Genomic DNA, 21,974 nt, shown 5'->3' on the forward strand with positions numbered 1-21,974 from the left:
TTATCAATTTTTTTTTTTTCCTTCTTCAGGTGAACAAAGCAAATATCCATTTTATGAGGAAGCTGGTTCACAATGGGCCAGATGTTCATCCAGGGGCAAATTTCATCCAGCAGCGTCACACCCAGATGAAGAGGTTTGCCTTTCCTGTGTTTAGGAATTGCTCTTTAACCTTTGTGGAAATATTAGGTTGTTTTCTACTGTATGTAGCGTCCACAGCTCAGGCTAGCCAGGAACAGCTGAATGGAAAATTGAAAGCGTTTTCCTTATAAAATGCAACAGCAGTGAGCCTGTCCTGGTAGTGTAAAGTCAAGGGAAAGGAAGCACCCAAATAGGAAATGTATCTGTAACAGCCAAGTAACTTTGTATTTGTATTTTGTATAGCTATAGTGTAAAACTTGGTTTTACAGGTTCCTCAAGTACGGTAACCGTGAAAAGATAGCCCAAGAACTGCGATATGGAGACATAGTGGAGAGGCACCTCATAGACGGAGATATAGTTCTTTTCAACCGACAGCCGTCCCTGCACAAACTCAGCATCATGGCTCATATAGTGAGTACCACCATAGACGATGTATACTTAAATGAATATTAATCTTACAAATGAAGAACACTGGGAATCCAGAGCTACATTTGCCCACACTGTTGGTTTTATATGAATGTCTGCACGTTCATAAAATGGTCTTGTGGAGAATGGTAAAGGGATGGAGTTGAGTAAATGGAAGGGCCCAATGATATCTGATACAGACAATGCAAAGCCTATAATCATAGGCTGCTGATCATTGCCATTGCAACCCGAGGTCAAATAATGAATGAATGCATGCTGCAGTGGCCTATTAGAACATGCCAGGAGTATGGTCTAAAAAGCATTGTCAGTGTCACTGACACGTGAAATGTGTTACAGTACATGTGTATTGCAATACATTATACCAGAGATCAGAGTAACAAAACATAAATTTAGAAACTAAAGTGCAAAAAAATTGTAGGAATATTTTTAAAAACTCACAAAATTACCAAAAAGTTAACACATTTGGTATCTCCACATCTGCAACAACCCGATCTATAAAACTGTCACACTGTTTCACCCCTTTAGTAAACACCGTAAAAAATATAAATGTAAAAACATGGCCACAAACAATACCTTCCCCTTCGCTTCATTAGGGAACTTAGGCAGGGCTACTTCCAGGTTTTCGTGGGCCCTGGGCGAGAGTCTCAGTCGGACCCATGCACACGCAGACACACACATACAAAGATGCAAACACATACAGGCATATGTATATATACATATTTGAAGACAAAGTCACAAAAATACATATAAACAGACATAAATATATACGCATTCATATACATTGACATACATAGATAGATATACACCTGATATATCCATACACACAGACACACTAGAGTTATTTTTAATATGGAGAAGTCAGCAACAATCCTCGGTTGTCTCCCGTCCCACTTTTCCCTGGCATATGTGGCTGTGCAGGGCTCACTGCTTGATGGCTGTCACTTTAACGGACATAAAAAAAACGCAAAACAAGAATTCCGCGGAGACGCCATCACATGTTTCTCAACGCTGGCAGGAAACTAGCCAGGTCTTTCACGGGGAAGGAACAACCACGGGAAGGGCAGTCTCCAGTCAAGGAAACCACCTATACCAAAACATGGTATCCAGCCACAGACAGCTGTTTCGGGGTATTTGCCCCTCATCAGTGTGGAGTAGGAAACTGGCTAGTGGGAGCAATGCCTAGTAGAAGACTACATAGGTAAGGATGGTTGACCTCGGGGAGATCAACATCCAACACCGCGGAGACACCACCATGTGTTTCTCAACGCAGTGACACTAGAACAAGGCCCCCTGGGAAAATATGCACCATCACTGCTTTGAGAAACACGTGATGGTGTCTCCACAGTGTTGGATGTTGATCTCCCCGAGGTCAACCATCCTTACCCATGTACTTTAACAGACATGGCTGTGCACTGTGAGTCTGTGTCTGCTAGCAGTGACTGGACGGCTTTGCGCCTTTAATTCTGTATGCTGGCCCAGCAATGTCCCTTGCTAGCAGACATGGCCACACATTATACACTGAGAATGCTGTATATACATACAGGAGAACCTGAGGGTAAATACAGCATTGGAAAGGCTGCGGCATAGACATCAATGCAGGGCATAGACATCACTAGGCAGGCTGGGGGATATAGACCTTGCTGGAGGCATAGCAGCTCTCGGGAAGTGAGGGGGGACATAGGCAGCAGTTGGGGTACATACATGTTACTGAGGGACGCTGGAGCAGGCGCTGCACTCTTCCTGTGGGATGGGGACACATCACGTGCTAACTGCCCACTAGTGAACTCTGTCCTTCAAAGCATGTGCACTGAGTGTTCGACAGTGAAAGCTGCATGCACGTGGTCGCATTGCAAGTGTGGGTTTCAAGAGCCGTCAGGAAGCAAAATACGATTGTCAGCCTCAGCCGAGCACTGCAGTCCCAAACAATATTCCCCGGGACCAACGGGCACATTGAATCCCTGGCCAAATGCATCTTTAAGGTCGCTGGTGCATCTCTCTGCTCGGCTTTGCTCTCTACCTGGGTCTCTAAATCGGTCTCCTCCTGGGTGAAACTCCTTCTGCATGTGATCCTCTCCAGCACCCCTCCTGACAACCTGGCAGATTAGTTTTCCCACACTCTACATCTCTCATGTGGCTGCCTGCTTCGCTTTCGTATCCAGCAACATTGTAGCCATATGTTGCGTACAATGGTTCAAGGCTTGAACCATAAACGCCCTGCCAGTAAACGCACAATACAGTTTTGTGCCTTTCATCAGTTTTCATCCACAGTGGCCTTCAACCATCGCTACCACTCCCCTGACCAACAGAAGAAAGAGGCCCTCATTGAATCCGAAGACTCACCCATGAGTCTTCTCAAAAGGATAGAAAAGGGAAGAGGGGTGGAGCTCCAACTCCTCCCAAAGTCATAGCATCTCATCAGTTACAATCTCTTTTCTCAGTAATGAGAAAGTCTTCACGGCATACAGATTTTACCTCAGAATTGAGAATTTTGATGACTGATCAATTCTGACAGAGAAAGAAGAAAATTTGTCTGATATATTACAAAGTTGCTTATTTTCATGTGTACTGTTGACTTATGAAATTGAAGTGTAACTGTCATTTTAATAAGGGGCATTGCCATCTCCAAATCCTATCCCAATATGTAGTACCTGTAATAATATTAACATATGCCTCTAATTAGAAATGTAGTATAGTTCTTCTGATTCACTATGTCACTTACCTCATGTGCAGGGCATTGCAGAACCTTGGGTATCCATGGTTATGACCACGAGCAACTAACTGACTTTATGCGTGGTCGTAACCATGGATACCTAAAGTCCTGCAAAGCCGTGAACATGAGGTAAGTGTGTGTGTGAATCTTGAGAACTATACTACATTTCTAATTGGAGGTATTTGTTAATATTATTATTACACTTGGTACATATTGGGATATGATCTTGGAGATGGGAATAACCCTTTTAAGGGAATTGTTTAACATTGTACGTTTTAGGCTATGTTCACACACGGCATCTTTTTGTCTGTGCATCTTAAATGCATCAAAAATACACAGCGACAAACGCACTGCGTTTTTACCGTGTTTTGCCCAGTGCATTTTTAAGTCAAATCTATTGACTGGAAGGGCTCAAAAACTCTGGAAAAACGCAGAAATAATTGACATGCTGCACCATAATTTCCCACGGGATCAATAGTGTATCGTATCGTATCTTCAAAAACGCAGCTAAAATGCAGTAAAAAAAAAGATGCCCAGTGTGAACAGCAAAATCTCATAGACGTTGACATGGGATGGAAATGCATGCATTTTTGTGCATCTTTGTGACCTCAAAAACACAGCAAAAGATGTCCTATGTGAACTTAGCCTTATATTTTTTCTTGTTCTGTCAGGTCCTTCTGCTTCTGTAGGCGCACTGCTCTACCATGAAGCGGTATATCTGCACTGCTGTAATAGTGGGCCAGCCATTCCTCTCCACATGTACATTAGAAAAGTTAAAATATGGAGATAAAGCCAATGTAACTTAAGTTCTGTTTCCCTTTTGTTCTAATCAGTGTCTTTATTTATCCTTTATCCCCTAATTAGCATGCACCCTATGGATTTAGCGGTTATCAGTCAACCAATCATTCTTAAGCCCTTGTGGCGCTTGCTCTTAGATTTGCTCCTTTTAAGCATGTTTCTCGTCTACGATTTCCAGGTTTTGTAATGTATGAGCCCACATGAGTGGTAACATCTGGGTATGTTTCCTATGTAGGCCAAAGTGAAACCACATAGAACTTTTCGCTTTAATGAATGTGTCTGCACACCATACAATGCTGATTTTGATGGCGACGAAATGAACCTTCATCTCCCTCAGACAGAAGAAGCCAAGGCTGAAGCCTATGTGCTGATGGGGGTAAGTGTCTCTACCTAGGTCCAAGCTCAGACTAAAAATTCCCATTTTTCATTTAATAATCTTCAATATTCATGTAAGGTTTGCATGGTTTGATGTTGTACTCTTTTGAGTTGCTCCAGAGGTCTTAAATGGAACCTGTCACCACTTTTTCGGCCTTTTAGCTGCGGCCACCACCACTGGGCTCTTATATACAGCATTCTAACATGCTGTGTATAAGAGCCCAGGCCCGCCGGGTAGATCATAAAAAAACACTTTATAATACTCACCTAGAAGGTCGCTCCGGTGCACAACAGTCAGATGGGTGATGCTGTTGTCCGGCACCTACGCCTCCCCTTTTCGGCCATCTTGGTCTTCCTTATTCTAAAGCCGCGGTGCATGATGCGTCTATGTCATACACACGCTCCGGCATTGAGGTCCTGCGCAGGCGCACTACAATACTGTGATCTAGTGCGCCTGCGCAGGACCTCAATGCCTGCGCGTGTGTATGACGTAGACGCGTCATGCACCAGGGCTTCAGAATAAGGAAGACCAAGTTGGCTGAAAGGCGAGGCGCAAGTCCCAGAGAACGGCAAAGCCCATCCGACCGTTGTGCGCCGGAGCGACCTTCTAGGTGAGTATTATAAAGTGTTTTTTATGTTCTTACAGCAGCCTGGGCTCTTATATACAGCATGTTCGAATGTTGTATATAAGAGCCCGGTGGTGGTGGCTGCAGCTTATAGACCAAAAAAGTGGTGACCGGTTCCATTTAAGAAATATTTTTTAGATTTTTGTTTCATGATAATTTAATCCGATTCGCACATCGCAGGGAATGCTGCAAAGGTTGGTCTGCAGAATATTATTTTCCATTATTGTGAATTTGCACTGAGAAATCTCCTGCATTATTCTCATTAAACACATACTGGTTTTGCTGCAAATTTAAGCTAAGACTTTGTCATATCTGACGCCCAACTTAATAGACTTCTGTTCATTGAAACTTTGACAGCCGTATTCCAGTGAAAACAAAAATGTATTTGAGTCTTACTGCCAGACAGATTGACCGATTCTGTGGATCATAGAGAAAGAAACTTTATTAATGACCTTGTGGATGGGATTGATAGTACAGTGTCAGTCTTTGCCGATGACACCAAACTATGTAGGATATTAAAAACTGACCTGGATAGTACAATATTACAAAAAGATCTGGATAAGATGTCAGAATGGGCAGATACTTGGCAAATGAGATTTAATGTTGATAAATGTAAAGTAATGCACCTAGGACGGAGTAATCCTATAGCTGCGTATACGTTAAATGGAAGTACACTCGGGACTACAGAACAGGAGAAGGACTTGGGTATTCTCATTACAAATAAGCTGAGCAGCAGCACTCAATGTCAAGCAGCAGCTGCTAAAGCAAACAAGATTTTAGGGTGTATAAAAAGAGAGATTAGATCCCGTGATCCCAACGTATTGTTACCCCTCTATAAATCACTTGTAAGGCCACATCTGGAATACGGGATCCAGTTTTGGGCTCCACATTTTAAAAAGGACATTCAGAAGTTAGTCAGTTCAAAGGCGGGCAACTAGACTATTACAAGGAATGGAAGGCCTTCCATATGATGACAGGTTGAAAAAGTTAGATATGTTTAGCTTAGAAAAAAGACGCCTCAGAGGAGATCTCATTTATATGTATAAATACATGTGTGGTCAATATAAAGGACTGGCACATGACTTATTTCTTCCAAAGACAGTACTAAGGACCAGGGGGCACTCACTGCGAGTGGAAGAAAAGCGATTCCAACAGCTAAATAGGAAAGGGTTCTTTACAGTTAGAGCAGTCAGACTGTGGAATGCCCTACCACAAGAGGTAGTAATGGCAGACACTATAACAGCTTTTAAAAAAGGGCTGGATGATTTCCTCAGTACACAAAACATTGTTGGTTATAAATGACTTAGTGACTAAATGTAGAACTGGTGGAGGAAGGTTGAACTAGATGGACCTAGGTCTTTTTTCAACCTAAGTAACTATGTAATAAACCAGATCATAGAGAAAGAAACCAGTTCCTTTTGTCTAATCTCAGACAACTTCTATTAATCCCTTTGCGACCGCATAATTATGGATGAAGTGGGATTAAGAAATGACAAATGTATATACCGTGTATGCCGGCGTATAAGACGACTGGGCGTATAAGACGACCCCCAACTTCTGCCCTAAAAATATAGAATTTGGGATATACTCACTGTATAAGACTACCCCGCTCCCAAATGAAAAAAAGTCTGCTTTGATTGCAACATGTTAATTTTAATTCCGCGAGAGCCGTACAATGTTTTTAAAGGGCCATTGACAGATCAATCGCTCCAATGTTCACTTAGTACAGCAAGGAATGCTCCTCCCTGCTGTATAAAGCCACAACTGGACTGAAACAATGGTACTACACTCTGCTACAGACAGACACACACAACTCTGCTACAGACAGACAAACACACACAACTCTGCTACAAACAGACAAACACACACAACTCTGCTACATACAGACAAACACACACACACAACTCTGCTACATACAGACAAACACATACAACTCTGCTACATACAAACACTTACAGACAAACACATACAACTCTGCTACATACAGACAAACACATACAACTCTGCTACATACAGACAAACACATACAACTCTGCTACATACAGACAAACACACACAACTCTGCTACATACAGACAAACACACACAACTCTGCTACATACAGACAAACACACACAACTCTGCTACATACAGACAAACACACACAACTCTGCTACATACAGACAAACACATACAACTCTGCTACATACAGACAAACACAACTCTGCTACATACAAACACACACAACTCTGCTACATACAGACAAACACATACAACTCTGCTACATACAGACAAACACACACAACTCTGCTACATACAGACAAACACACACAACTCTGCTACATACAGACAAACACATACAACTCTGCTACATACAGACAAACACAACTCTGCTACATACAGACAAATACACACAACTCTGCTGCTCTGTGGGGCCTGCACCCGCGGCTCGGCGGGTACAGCACCCGCGGCATCGGCGGGGGGGGGATTGGAAGGGCATACATCTGGGGGGTTAGAAGCAGCTCACCGGGGCACATAATGGGGAGGCGGGGAGGGCATTTACCCGATTAGGTCACGGTGGAGAGGGGGCCCACACAGCGCCGGACAGAAGCTCGCCTCCTTCATCTGTGGGACTGAGAAGGCGGTAGCTCCGCCCACAGATGAAATTCAAAACAGGATGTCTGCGCGCCTTAAAGTGACGGCGCCGCAGATTGCTGCCGAGGACTGCGGTCCCCGGAACTCGGCCGGGGGCAGCAGAACTATAAAGGCGAGTGGGCCCCGGCCAAGGGACAGGAGAACTGACGAGGCCGAGTGGGCCCCCCGGCTTTCCAGGGCCCCGGCATTTGCCCATAGACAGGTAGGAGCCCTGTCTGCGAGCCAGATACGGCCATCAAAAGAGCCATATCTGGCTCGCGAGCCATAGGTTCCCGACCCCTGCTGTATGATATATACCGTATTTTTCGCTTTATAAGAGGCACCTGATTATAAGACGCACCCCCAAATTTGGTGAAGGAAAAGAGAATTATTTTTTTTTAATGTTAAATGGGGTCCATCTTATAATGCCAGTGTCCCTCTAACAAATCATATAGGGTATATGTCCCTCATAGCCCCCCATCCTAAAATTAGCCCCCTTAATCTGGATATGGCCCCCTTATATTGAATATAGCCCCCTTGTGATGGCACACGTTCCCCTGTGCTGCCTATGGTCCCCTATGGATTGCACACGTTCCCGTGTTAGATAACGCCCCCATGCTGCTGCCCATGGCCCCTATAGATCGCACAAGTCCCCCTGTGTTAGATATCGCCCCCATAGTGCTGCCCATGGCCCCTATATAGATCGCACAAGTCCCCCTGTGTCAGATATCGCCCCCATAGTGCTGCCCATGGCCCCTATAGATCGCACAAGTCCCCCTGTGTCAGATATGGCCCCTAGGCTGCTGCCCAAAGTAAAATAAAACCCTCTTTCCTTATCTCCTGCAGCGCTGAGCTCCCTCCTGTCTGGCTCCGTGCTTCTGTTCCTTACTTCCTGGTTCTCAGTGCGGTCATGTGATCGGCACAGCAGACTGAGATCTCTGCCTGCCTGATCACAGTGGAAGCAGGGACACGGGGAGAAACGCTGCAGGGGTAAGTAAAGCTTTTTTATTTTAGAATGAGCAGCAGCCTGGGGGCCAAATCTAACACAGGGGGGTGCATGTGCGATCACACTGGGACGCAGGCTCATATAATATGCACCGCTGCCCCAGCCCCTCACTGCGTGCGATTTCAGCACCATTGGAGATGGACAGCGGCTGTGCATATTATATGAGCGGGTGCAGGAGATCAAAGGCTGCAGCCAGCAGCGTTCCCCTGTGCTCCAGAGCTGCTGCCCCCACCTCCCCTGGACGCTGCAGTGTACATATATATATATATATATATATATATATATATATATATATATATATATATATATATATATATATATATATATATATATATATATATATATATATATATATATATATATATATATATATATATATATATATATATATACACACACCCCCCCCGTATATCCGGCGTATAAGACGACCCCCCACTGTAGCCATTATTTTAAGGGGGTAAAAAGTCGTCTTATACGCCAGTATATACGGTAGTTCAGAATCTCAGAAATGGCAATAAAAGCCAATTTTTTTTTTAAGTTCTGTATTTTTTTCACCACTACAATTTAAAGGGAAGGTGTCGCATTTTTTTATTTTTGTATTAATAATAGTGATTATGATATCAAGTATTTTTAATACAAAATTAAAATCACTGCTTATTTAGTTTTTATTTAATTCTAGTTTTACTGGAGGCACTGGGGGCTGCCATGCTGGATTTGCTGTGTGTGTAACGACAGTTACTCACTGCTTTATGGCAGCCCCCAGGGCATAGGCTCTGATAGTCGGAATCCGACCCCTAGGCTTATTACAGGAAAGCTCCCTGTTGTGAAATGGATGCGCCCCCTGAGCTATCCAGATCACAGCAGAGGGAGGAGATCAGCGCCATCTTTCTGCAGCTCACAGTGGTCATGCTGTGTGGTGAACTTTTCTCCCTGTCACCCGTTCGGCCTGTGTAAGTAGTGTACCGGCGCCCCTCCCCCCCGCCGCCGATGCTACCGTCTCCGATAATACCCCCACACTCTCCCCCCATGGCCTGTCACCTGTCGGCCTGTATGAGTAGTGTACCGGCCCTCCTCCCTCCTCGGCCGCAGCGGGGGTGCATGCAGAGCCTTTTGTATGCGTGCGTGTGGTAGTGCATTTTGTGTGTGCGTTGCAGAGCATTGTGCGTGTGTGTGGCAGAGCATTGTCATTGTGCATGGCAGAGCATTTTGTGTGTGTCAGAGCATTGTGTGTGCGTGTGTGGCAGAGCATTGTGTGTGCGTGCGTGGCAGAGCATTGTGTGTGCGTGCGTGGCAGAGCATTGCGGGTGGTCGTGCATAGCAGAGCATTTTGTGTGCGTGGCAGAGCATTTTGTGTGCGTGGCAGAGCATTTTGTGTGCGTTGCAGAGCAGTGTGTGCGTTGCAGAGCAGTGTGTGCGTTGCAGAGCAGTGTGTGCGTTGCAGAGCAGTGTGTGCGTTGCAGAGCAGTGTGTGCGTTGCAGAGCATTGTGTGCGTTGCAGAGCATTGTGTGTGCGTGCGTGTGGCAGAGCATTTTGTGTGTGCGTGCGTGTGGCAGAGCATTTTGTGTGTGTGTGCGTGCGTGGCAGAGCATTGCACCGTCATGCTGCTCGGTCACACACAGTACATAGTGTTCATACGGTATATAGTATGTACACACAGTATATAGTATATACACACTGGCTCCGCCTCCCTCATGCTGCTCAGTCACACACACAGGATATACACTGTACACACGGTATATAGTATATACACACAGTACATGGTATATACAGGGCTGGCCAAAAGTATTGGCACCCCTGCAATTCTGTCAGATAATACTCGGTTTCTTCCTGAAAATGATTGCAATCACAAATTCCTTGGTATTATTATCTTCATTTATTTTGCTTGCAATGAAAAAACACAAGAGAGAATGAAACAAAAATCAAATCATTGATCATTTCACACAAAACTCCAAAAATGGGCCAGACAAAAGTATTGGCACCCTTAGCTAAATACTTGGTTACACAACCTTTAGCCAAAATAACTGCGAACAACCGCTTCCGGTAACCATCAGTGAGTTTCTTACAATGCTCTGCAGGAATTTTAGACCATTCTTCTTTGGCAAACTGCTCCAGGTCTCTGAGATGTGAAGGGTGCCTTCTCCAAACTGCCATTTTGAGATCTCTCCACAGGTGTTCTATGGGATTCAGGTCTGGACCCATTGCTGGCCACTTTAGTAGTCTCCAGTGCTTTCTATCGAACCATTTTCTAGTGCATTTTGAAGTGTGTTTTGGGTCATTGTCCTGCTGGAAGACCCATGACCTCTGAGGAAGACCCATCTTTCTCACACTGCACCCTACATTATGCTGCAAAATTTGTTGGTAGTCTTCAGACTTCATAATGCCATGCACACGGTCAAGCAGTCCAGTGCCAGAGGCAGCAAAGCAACCCCAAAACATCAGGGAACCTCCGCCATGTTTGACTGTAAGGACCGTATTATTTTCTTTGAATGCCTCTTTTTTTTGTCCTATAAACTCTGTTGATGGCTTTTCCCAAAAAGCTCTACTTTTGTCTCATCTGACCAGAGAACATTCTTCCAAAACGTTTTGGGCTTTCTCAGGTAAGTTTTGGCAAACTCCAGCCTTGCTTTTTTATGTCTCGGGGTAAGAAGTGGGGTCTTCCTGGGTATCCTACCATACAGTCCCTTTTCATTCAGACGCTGATGGATAGTACGGGTTGACACTGTTGTACCCTTGGACTGCAGGGCAGTTTGAACTTGTTTGGATGTTAGTCGAGGTTCTTTATCCACCATCCGCACAATCTGGCATGGAAATCTCTCGTCAATTTTTCTTTTCCTTCCACATCTAGGGAGGTTAGCCACAGTGCCATGGGCTTTAAACTTCTTGATGACACTGCGCACCGTAGACACAGGAACTTTCAGGTCTTTGGAGATGGATTTGTAGTTTTCAGATTGCTCATGCTTCCTCACAATTTGGATTCTCAAGTCCTCAGACAGTTCTGTGGTCTTCTTTCTTTTCTCTTTTCTCATTGTGGTACACACAAGGACACAGGTCAGAGGTTGAGTCAACTTTAATCCATGTCAACTGGCTGCAAGTGTGATTTAGTTATTGCCAACACCTGTTAGGTGCCACAGGTAAGTTACAGGTGCTGTTAATTCCACAAACTGGAGAAGCACATGATTTTTCAAACCGTGCCAATATTTTTGTCCACCCCCTTTTTATGTTTGGTGTGGAATTAGATCCAATTTGGCTTTATGACAATTTTTTTTTTTCTTTTCATTGAAGACAAATTAAATGAAGATGATAATACCAAAGAATTTGTGATTGCAATCATTTTCAAGAAGAAACTGAGTATTATCTGACAGAATTGCAGGGGTGCCAATACTTTTGGCCAGCACTGTAATATATTCACATGCTGGCTCCGCGCCTCTCACTCTGTTTGGTCACACATACAGTATATACACAGTGTACACACAGTATATACACACAGTATATAGTATACACACAGCATATAATATATGTACACAGTACATTGTATATAGTATATACACACACTGGCTCCACCCCTCTCATGCTGTATATACACACAGTATATACACACTGTATATAGTATATACACTCAGTACACGGTATATATTATATACACACGCTGGCTCCGCCTCCCTCATGTTGCTCGGTCACACAGTATATACACACACTGTACACATGGCATATAGTATATACACACGCCAGCTCCGCCTCCCTCATGCTGCTCGGTTACACACACAGAATATACACAGTGTTTATACGGTATATAGTATATACACACAGTATATAGTATATACACACACAGTACATGGTATATAGTATATACACATAGTACATGGTATATAGCATATACACATGCTGGCTCCGCTGCCCTCATGCTGGGTGCTCGGTCACACACACAGTATATATGTACACACACACACACACACCACACTGCGTTCGTCTGTGTGGCAGAGCATTGCGGGCGTGCATGTGGCAGAACATTGCATGTGTGCGTGCATGCGGCAGAGCATTGCTGGACCAGGGCGTGCAGAGCGTTATGTGGGGAGCACTATGCAGCTGTCCTTGGTGACACTTTAGACATTTGTGGTCACCAACAAAATGGCACTGTGTCCCTACACTGCATTCTCTCTTATCTATTGGAAACACCCAGATTAGGAGGGGGAGCGGTGATATCACACACAGGAGAGCAGATTCTGCCCACTTTACTGCAGCTGTAATCCAAGCTTTTTCTACAGTGGGATTTCTGTAGGATTTCAGCAGCTGCTCCCCCTAGTGTTTAAGAGTGGAAAATATCAAACTTTTTAATTTTTTTTATATTTTTGCTCAATTAAAAACAAATAATATTTAAACAAAACATTAAAACATTAATACTTTACATTTTCTCAGTTATTGAAAATTTTATTTTGGGCACGACACCTTCCCTTTAAAAATAAATAAGATAAGGTTTTGGTATTGCTATACTCATACTAACCTGAGAAATCCTGCTGTCAGATCATTTTTACTGCATAATGAATGCCATAAAATGAAAACCCAAAAAATGTCAGAATTGTATTTTTTTATCACCATTTTATCACACTTGGGTTTCTTTTCCCCGTTTTTCAGTACATTGTATAGTGAAGTAAATTATGCCATTCAATCTACAACTTGCCCTGCGAGCCCTCTGTCCTGGTGATGGAGGGGTTATATTTTTTTGCATACAGAATATTTATTTTGAAAATCTTTTTCAGACTAAAGCTAACCTGGTCACACCACGTAATGGGGAGCCATTGATTGCTGCTATTCAGGACTTTCTAACTGGTAGGTGTGCTCTTTTAGAATAATATCTGAACAGTATGACTTGTATCCAGTGATACCAGGTGATTGTGATAAGTCATATGAAGTATTAGCTGCCATATGTTGTGGTTCTTAAAGGGAATCTGTCAGGAGGATTACACCCCCACAAACTATTTATAGTGCGTGTAGCTATCTTAACCACAAGTCCCTCCCCAGCAAAACCCTTACATGGCCAGTCCATTCATGCATTACTGAGAAATTAGGTTTTTATTTCATATCTGTTTTATTGAGGAAACTTTTGTCAACATACAAACATATCATTTGTGCAATTGCAATACATTAAACATCTTTTTCTCAATGCCGGGATAACATCCAGAAATTGTTACATTACTAGATTTCTTGGAATTCTTCAAATTATCTTTGTGCTATTACCATACAACCACTTATAAATTATAGGTCAGAATTCCCACTTCTTTTGACTTCCCGTATCCTAATATACTCATTCTCCTTGTATGTCTATTGTCTTATGAATTATTGATAAATCTTTTCATATAAAAAATGAAAATAGAAAAATGCAGATTAATGTTCAGAAAAGAAAGAAAGAAGAGGAAAGATACAAGCATAAAGAAGAGGAAATTAGAGAGAAGGGGGGAAAGCAAGAAAAGAAAAAAGGGGGGGGGGAAATGAGACTCCCCACCGTTTCTCAGTTCAAAAAGCTCGCCAAACTCTCCACAAACTCTGGGGACTCCATGAACATAATCCATGGTCTCCAAACTGTAGTAAATTTTTCTGTGTTCCCATTTAGTTCTGCTGTCAGCTCCTCCATTCTCTGGAGGTTTGTCATCTCCTCCAACCAATCCAGCACCGTAGGGCATCTAGTCTGTTTCCAAAATCGTGGGATAATCATACGGGCAGCCGCCAGGCAAAATCACAACAAGTCCTTTTTTTGTGTTTTATAAGCTCCTGGGAGCATAGAAAGAAGGGCAACCTGGGGGGACTTTTCTTTTTCACCTCCGCTCATCTTTTTGTACAGGTAGAACACTGAGTCCCAAAAGGGTTGCAGCTTAGTACAGCTCCACCATATGTGTAGCATTGTACCTGTGTCTGTGCCACACCTCCAGCACACATCAGACACAGAGGGAAATATAGCATGTAATTTAGTCGGGTAATGGTACCACCTTGAGAGAATTTTATAACTTTTCTCTTGAGCGGCGCACGCCAAGGAAGGCTTGTGGGTCCACAGGTACGCTCTGCTCCAATCGTCCTCTGGAATATCCTCTCCCAGTTCCTCTCCCCACCTACAGACAAAGTGAAGTTTATCCACCCTATTTCTCTGGTTCAGCATTTTATAAATGAGTGAGATGCCATGTCCAGGTGATGACCGCTGTAAAAATACTTTCTCAAAAGTAGTAGGGGGTGTCCTCATCCTTCTCTCCCTGTCCTGGTACAAGAGGAAAGATTTCAACTGCATATATTCCATCCAGGAAATCTCTTTCCCTGTGGCCTGCATGGAAGTATAAGTTGGTAGGGTATGTCCCTGGAGCACGTGACAAAAACGAGTATCATCCGCCCGAGTAAATCCCCCGAATCTATGGGAGTGGAGTCCCGGGGGGAACTTATTACCGAATACGGGGGTAAGTGGGCCCTGCTCCTGAGAGAGAGATCCCTTTTTTATCTCTCCATCCCATGTCCCCATCGCTGTACGCGTAAACTCCATTCCTTTCGCTATCTGGATCCTACTTTCTTTCTCTAACCATGGAAGTAAATGTAAGGGAGTTCCCAGCATATCCTGTTCAATCACCACCCATTGTTTCGAATTACCATGAAAATGCCAGTCCAGTAATCTCGTTAGGATAGCTGCCTTGTAATATAACTGAAAATTTGGGAGCCCCGCCCCCCCGTCACTTTTGTGTCTGGTCAGAGTTTTAATTCCTGTTCGGGGTCTCCTGTTCCCCCAGACAAACCCAGACAAGGCTGTCCGGATCTTGGGGAAGTAACTTAGCAGTAGCTGTATGGGTATTGTCAGGAACAGGAACCCCGGTAACACATCCATTTTTATCGCGTTTATACGCCCAAACCACGTCAATCTCTTTTTGTCATGTTTCTTTAAGTCCCTGATTGTCCTTTCTAATAAGGGGAAAAAATTGTGATGTACAATTTTTGCTGGATCCCTAGGTACCATAACTCCCAGATATTTTAAAACTGACGGTTGCCACTTAAAAGGGAAGTTTTGTGATACTCTCGCAAGGTCCTCTGCCAATAAAGTCACGTTCATGGCCTCTGATTTGGAAAAATTTACTTTGAAGTTGCTTAAGTTGCCAAACTCTTCGAACTCCTTGAGCAAGGATGGGAAGGATATGTGTGGTTGGGAAATGAACATGAGAAGGTCATCCGCAAATAGAGCCAGCTTACGGTCCCCCCCCCCCCTACCGCCTCTATCCCGTGGATGCTTGTGTTGTTTCTCAGGGCGACCGCAAGGTGCTCCATGACTATGACGTATAAGAGGGGCGACAGTGGACATCACTGTCTCGTTCCATTGTGGACCAGAAAGGTTGATGATAGAAACCCATTTGTCCTGACTTTTGCTGAGGGTCTCGTATACAGAGACTCAATTCTACCCAAAAATTTCTGACCCAAACCCACCTGTCTCAAGGCTACCATCATAAAGCTCCAACTGACCCGGTCGAAGGCCTTCTCCGCGTCCACTGAAAGTAAACACATGGGGAGAGACTGAGCCTTCGACCGAGCCATCAGGAGGAACAATTTGTTGGTGTTGTCCCGTGCCTCCCGGCCTTTTACGAATCCCACCTGGTCCGTATGTATTATCCCAGGCAGGGACGGGGCAAGTCTGTTGGCAAGTGCTTTAGAGAAAAATTTCAAATCTAAATTAATCAGTGAGATGGGTCTGTAATTTGTAACCAGCAAGTGGTCCTTTCCCGGTTTGGGCATAACACATATGTGTGCTTCAAGAGACTGTGCTACCCACTGGGAGTTTTCAGATATGGAGTTAAATTCTTTGGTCATGAACGGGGATAACTGAGTCTGAAAAATTTTATAGAACTTAGGGGTAAACCCGTCCGGACCTGGGATTTTGCCTGAGGGAGAATCCCTGATAATAGATGCCACTTCTGTCTCTGTAAAGTCTGCTTCTAGGTTTTCAACCTCAGTATTGGGTCTAGTCGGCAGGGCTGTTTTAAGTATGTAATAATTTATTTTAGTCTCCAAAGCTTCTTGTGGCATATCCCCAAATTTGCCCCTTATGTCGTAAAGGCCACTATAATATTTTTGAAACTGCTCCGCTATGTGGATTGGGTTTTGAGTCAAAAGGCCGTCCGATTTTTTTGATCGTAGGGATGTGACTGGGGTCCCACCTCGGATGTAATTACCTAGCTAGTGGTCTGCCACATTTGTCCGCATATTCATACATAAATCTTTTTAGTCTCTTCCTGTGGCGCTCGTATTGTCGGTCCAGAATGGATTTAAGTTCCTCTCTGTTTTTAACTAGCTCTGTCAGTGCCACCGGGGATAATGTCTGCTTATGGATCTTCTCTAGGTCTGACATATTCTGAAGTAGAGACAGAATGGTTTAAGCTTTCTCCCTCTTAATCCTAGCCCCATGTTTGATCAGAATCCCTCTCAACACACACTTGAGTGTCTCCCATTGAACAAGTAGGGTAGTAGTGTCTCCTGAGTGTATCTCCAAGAATTCATCTATTGTGTTCTGCAGGTCTTTCAAGCATCCCTGGTCCCTCAGCAGACTATCATTCAACCGCCAAGACCACGGCCTCACAGGCCCATCCGGGATAGTGAGGCTCAAAAATATGGGGGCATGATCTGACCAAGAGATACTGCCTATAGAGGCCTGTATCTGCCATGTCAGGGCCTTCTGACTTACAAGGAATAGGTCTATGCGGCTGTACGAAGAGTGAGCCGAGGAAAAATATGTGTAGTCACGGTCTACTGGGTGTAGTGATCTCCATGCATCCACTAATCTGAGTTCCTGTATACAACGTTTAACCTTCGTTAGTTTCCTTATTGAGAGAAAGTTATGTCCCGACGTGTCTACATTAGGGTCCAAAGTGAAGTTTAAATCACCGCCCACGATCACGGTCCCTTCTGCGAATTCATCCAGTGATGACAGGAGAGAGGAGCAGGTCGTCGCCGGATCTCTATTCGGTAGATACCAATTGACAATGGTGAAAATGGATGAGTTAACATTAATTTTCAGGAATATAAATCTTCCCTCCGTGTCCACCCGTGTATCTAGAACTGTGTGCACTAGGGACTTATGGATGCCTATGGACACTCCCTTGGATTTTGACTCTGGGTTGGAACTGTGGACCCAGTTAGTGTAATATCTGTCTCTAAAGATGGGGAGGTGGCCCGTTTTAAAATGTGTTTCTTGGATCAATAGTATATGGACTCTTTTTTTGTGCATGTCAAAAAATATCTGGGAGCATTTTTGTGGGACATTAAGTCCCCTCACATTTAGTGAACCCCAATTAATCTGCGTTATTCCAATGCGGAGGAACGGTGGGGACTCTAGGGATAGGTTTGGGGATTAGGGAGAGAGAGAGATGTGCAGGCAAGTAGGATAGGAAGAGCAGGGAAAGAGAAGAGGAAATAAAAGAGAAGAGGTAAGAAGGTCGAGAATACAAAAGAAACTACCAACAAAGCAGTAGAAACCAAAGGCAAGGAGGTCAGAGTGCCTCCCGCCTGCAAGGTCACAACAAGACCCTAACGTCGGGTCTAAAAAGACTAAAAGTAACTGTATAGGTATAAGAGAATACCAAACTGTCTAACTTAGGGATGGTGAGACTACGCCACTCCTTTTATGGCGTGTTATCCCAATCAGGGAGGGAACTTTCTACAAAGGAGCCCCCTGCCCCGGACTAACAATAAGCAATTATTCAACTTAGTTTGTCAGCCAGCGCCCTATATAATGTGAGGACACAAGGTCTAGAGAGAATATTGTGTTATACACCGTCAAGGGGTGCCCCCCCCGCCCCCTCTTCCAGGAAGGCGGGAGGGAACCCCCCTCCCTCATATTCGGTAAGACTTAATCCCCCTGGCAAAAAAATTATGGCAAAACTGGGAGGTACATTCTATTGAGAAACAATGAATTTTTGTTTATAAACCAATAACTCCTTAAACATCAGACTGGTCTTCCTCTTCGAGGGCCATGCATCCGATCACCATCTGGGGCAGCACCCCATCCCCCCCATTGGAAACACCGGCCATTCCTCTATAGGCACCAATGGAATGTCCAGGGCTGCAGCAAATGATGGCATATCAGTCGGGTTCCTAAGAACATGCATTCTTCCCGCGTGTCGGACCTGCAGGCGTAAGTGAAATCCCCAGCTGTATTTAAACTCATACGAACGGAGCATGTGCAGGAGAGGTTTCAGTGCTCTCCTTCTTTGTAAAGTGAAACGGGATAAGTCCTGCAGAATCTGGACTTGGCTCCCCTCGTATGCTGGTGAAACTCCACTGCGCAGCTTAAACAGGATGTCCTTTTTAAGGACTTAACGGTGTACCCTGCAAATCACATCTCGAGGTCTGTCATTCTGTGTAGCTCTAGGGCCAAGCGCTCTATGCACTGTGTCTAGCTCCAGGGGTTGGCTTGATGGTTCACCCAGGATCTCATTAAACATCATTTGGAGGGCTCTCTGGAGATCCTTAGGTTCAACAGACTCTGTTAAACCCCGGACCCTTAAATTGTTTTTCTTCATCGTTCCTTATGGGAGACCCAGACCATGGGTGTATAGCTTCTGCCTCCGGAGGACACACAAAGTACTACACTAAAAGTGTAGCTCCTCCCTCCGAGCATATACACCCCCCGGATGACAAATCCAACCAGTTCAATGCTTTGTGTTCAGGAGGTCACACACACACACGCATTCTCTGAATTTTGATTTTTGATTTCAAAGATTTGGAAGAAAAGCGGGTCCAATCTGGACTCCCGGCATGTCCCTTCTCACCCCACTGTGTCGGCGGTGCTGTTAAGGTTGATTGTTCAAGGCTGGAGCCTTCACATGCCGCGCTCCTTCACCATCCCCTGAGGCTCTGGCTTGAAGTGGGAGCCATCACGGTTCTCCCTGCTTTGCAGGAGACCGGTCTCCATCCGCAGCCCTTTAGGATCCTGTCGGACGGAGCGCTCACCCCCCCCCCCAGGGACCTGGCCCTGCGTCTCGTAAGCTACTGCAGAGCCTCCACCTCAGCAGCATGTCTCTCACTAGGAGCAAGGCTGCAAGGCTTTACTCTATATGCACTGCATGTAAGCTCATTCTGCCTGAGCCGAGCACATATCCACATTGTGATGCCTGCTCTAACATGGTGGTCCCTCAGCCTGGAGCCTCCCCAGGGGTCTCTTCGGCTGCTCCGGCCCCGGTGGCTGAACCCCCGGCTTGGGTAGCATCGTTTTCTAAGGCTATCTCACAGTCCTTTGCCGACTCCATGGGACAGCTGTCCCGGACTCTGCTGACCATGCATCAGCCCCCTTCTCAGGGCGCCTCTGCTGCTCCGACTCGCTCTGCAGAGCTCACAGAGGAGTTTTTATCTGTTCCCGGACCCCGTCCTCCTAAACGGAGAAGCAGGGACTCTTCTCCCTCCTCGTCCCACGGCTCTGATTCACGAGCTGAAGTGCAGGGCGAGGAGGATGTCTTTACAGTGGGCTCGGACGCTACCTCTATGTATCCCATTGATCTATCTGAGGGTGATGCGGATGTTAGTGACTTGATTGCGTCCATTAACTCCGCACTGAACCTCAATCCTCCAGTGTCAGAGGAACAAGCCTCTCTGGTAGAAATACACCAGTTTACCTCTCCTAAGAGAGCTAGGAGTATGTTTTTTAACCACTCCAGTTTTCAGGCCACTGTGACCAAGCCCAGGGCCTGTCCTGACAAACGCTTCCCAAAGCGTAGTTCTGATGACCGTTTTCCCTTTCCACCAGAGGTGGTCAAGGAGTGGGCTCAGTCACCAAAGGTGGATCCTCCGGTGTCTAGGATCTCAGCCCGGACAGTTGTATCTGTGGCCGATGGCACCTCACTTAAGGATCCCACTGACCGCCAGGTTGACCTTCTGGCCAAGTCTGTATATGAGGCGGCAGGGGCCTCGTTCTCCCCGTCCTTTGCAGCAGTGTGGGCTCTTAAGGCAGTCTCTGCTTCTCTGGCGGAGATACATTCCCTCGCCAGGGACTCTATACCTGAAATGGTTGCCTTAACTTCACAGGCTTCGGCTTTTTCATCCTATGCCATGTCTGCCATTCTGGAGGCTTCTCACCGCACGGCGGTGGCTTCCGCTAATTCACTCGCGATCCGCAGGATCTTGTGGCTTCGAGAATGGAAAGCGGACGCTTCTTCCAAGAAGTACCTTGCTGGACTCCCCTTTGCTGGGTCCAGGCTGTTCGGGGAACAGCTGGATGAAATTATTAAGGAAGCTACTGGCGGGAAGAGTACTTCCTTGCCACAAACTAAAACCAGGAAACCTGTCCAGGGCAGGAACCAGTCGAGGTTTCGTTCCTTTCGTTCCTCTAACTGGTCATCCTCTAAGCCCTTAGCCTCGTCCACTAACTCAGCCAAGGATCGAAAACCCAGCTGGCGCGCGAAGCCGCGTCCTCAGAAGAACGGAGGAGCTGCTGCCACTAAGGCAGCCTCCTCTTGACTATCTGCCTGCGCCAGCAACGTCCTTGGTCGGTGGCAGGCTCTCCCACTTTGGCGACGTGTGGTTTCAACACGTCTCCGATCAGTGGGTGCGGAATATCATCTCCCACGGCTACAGGATAGAATTTTCTTCCAGCCCGCCAAACAGATTTTTTCTGTCCACTCCCCCCTGCTCCAAAGCCGCCGCCTTCTCACAGGCCGTGGCATCCTTGCAGGCCAACGGAGTAATTGTTCCGGTTCCCGCCCGGGAACGGTTCAGAGGTTTCTACTCAAACCTCTTCCTAGTCCCCAAGAAGGACGGTTCCTTCCGACCCATCCTGGATCTCAAGCTTTTCAACAAGCATGTTCAGGTGCGGCACTTTCGCATGGAATCTCTGCGATCGGTCATTGCCTCAATGACCCAAGGAGATTTCCTGGCATCCATCGACATCAGAGATGCCTATCTGCATGTGCCAATTGCAGTTTCACACCAGCGTTGGCTACGTTTTGCAATCGGAGAGGAACATTTCCAATTCGTGGCTCTCCCCTTCGGGTTAGCCACGGCCCCCCGTGTATTCACCAAGGTGATGGCAGCAGTGGTTGCGGTTCTGCATCTCCAGGGGTTGGCAGTAATCCCTTACCTGGACGACCTTCTAGTCAAGGCCTCATCCAGTGCAGACTGTCAGCGGAGTGTCTCGCTCACTCTCGCCACGCTTGTTCAAGTCGGGTGGCTTGTCAATCTGCCCAAGTCCACTCTGACCCCGACCCAAGAACTTACGTACCTAGGGATGCAATTCGAGACTCTGCCGGCACTTGTGAAGCTGCCCTTAGTCAAACAGCAG

At 45.5% G+C, this 21,974-nt stretch overlaps 1 protein-coding gene across 2 annotated transcripts in view; it reads left to right on the forward strand.

The window, feature by feature from the left end:
* POLR3A (RNA polymerase III subunit A) overlaps window positions 1-21,974 on the forward strand; it is a 317,895-nt gene that overhangs the window by 109,386 nt on the left and 186,535 nt on the right. For both annotated transcript variants that reach the window (XM_075349070.1, XM_075349071.1), the window contains exons 9-12: window positions 30-133; window positions 408-549; window positions 4,308-4,448; window positions 13,447-13,516. In XM_075349070.1, the coding sequence (XP_075205185.1) occupies window positions 30-133; window positions 408-549; window positions 4,308-4,448; window positions 13,447-13,516 (457 nt within the window). The remainder of the gene's footprint in view (window positions 1-29; window positions 134-407; window positions 550-4,307; window positions 4,449-13,446; window positions 13,517-21,974) is intronic.

This window comes from Anomaloglossus baeobatrachus, chromosome 5 (genome assembly GCF_048569485.1).
Source record: "Anomaloglossus baeobatrachus isolate aAnoBae1 chromosome 5, aAnoBae1.hap1, whole genome shotgun sequence".
NCBI lineage: Eukaryota > Metazoa > Chordata > Amphibia > Anura > Aromobatidae > Anomaloglossus > Anomaloglossus baeobatrachus.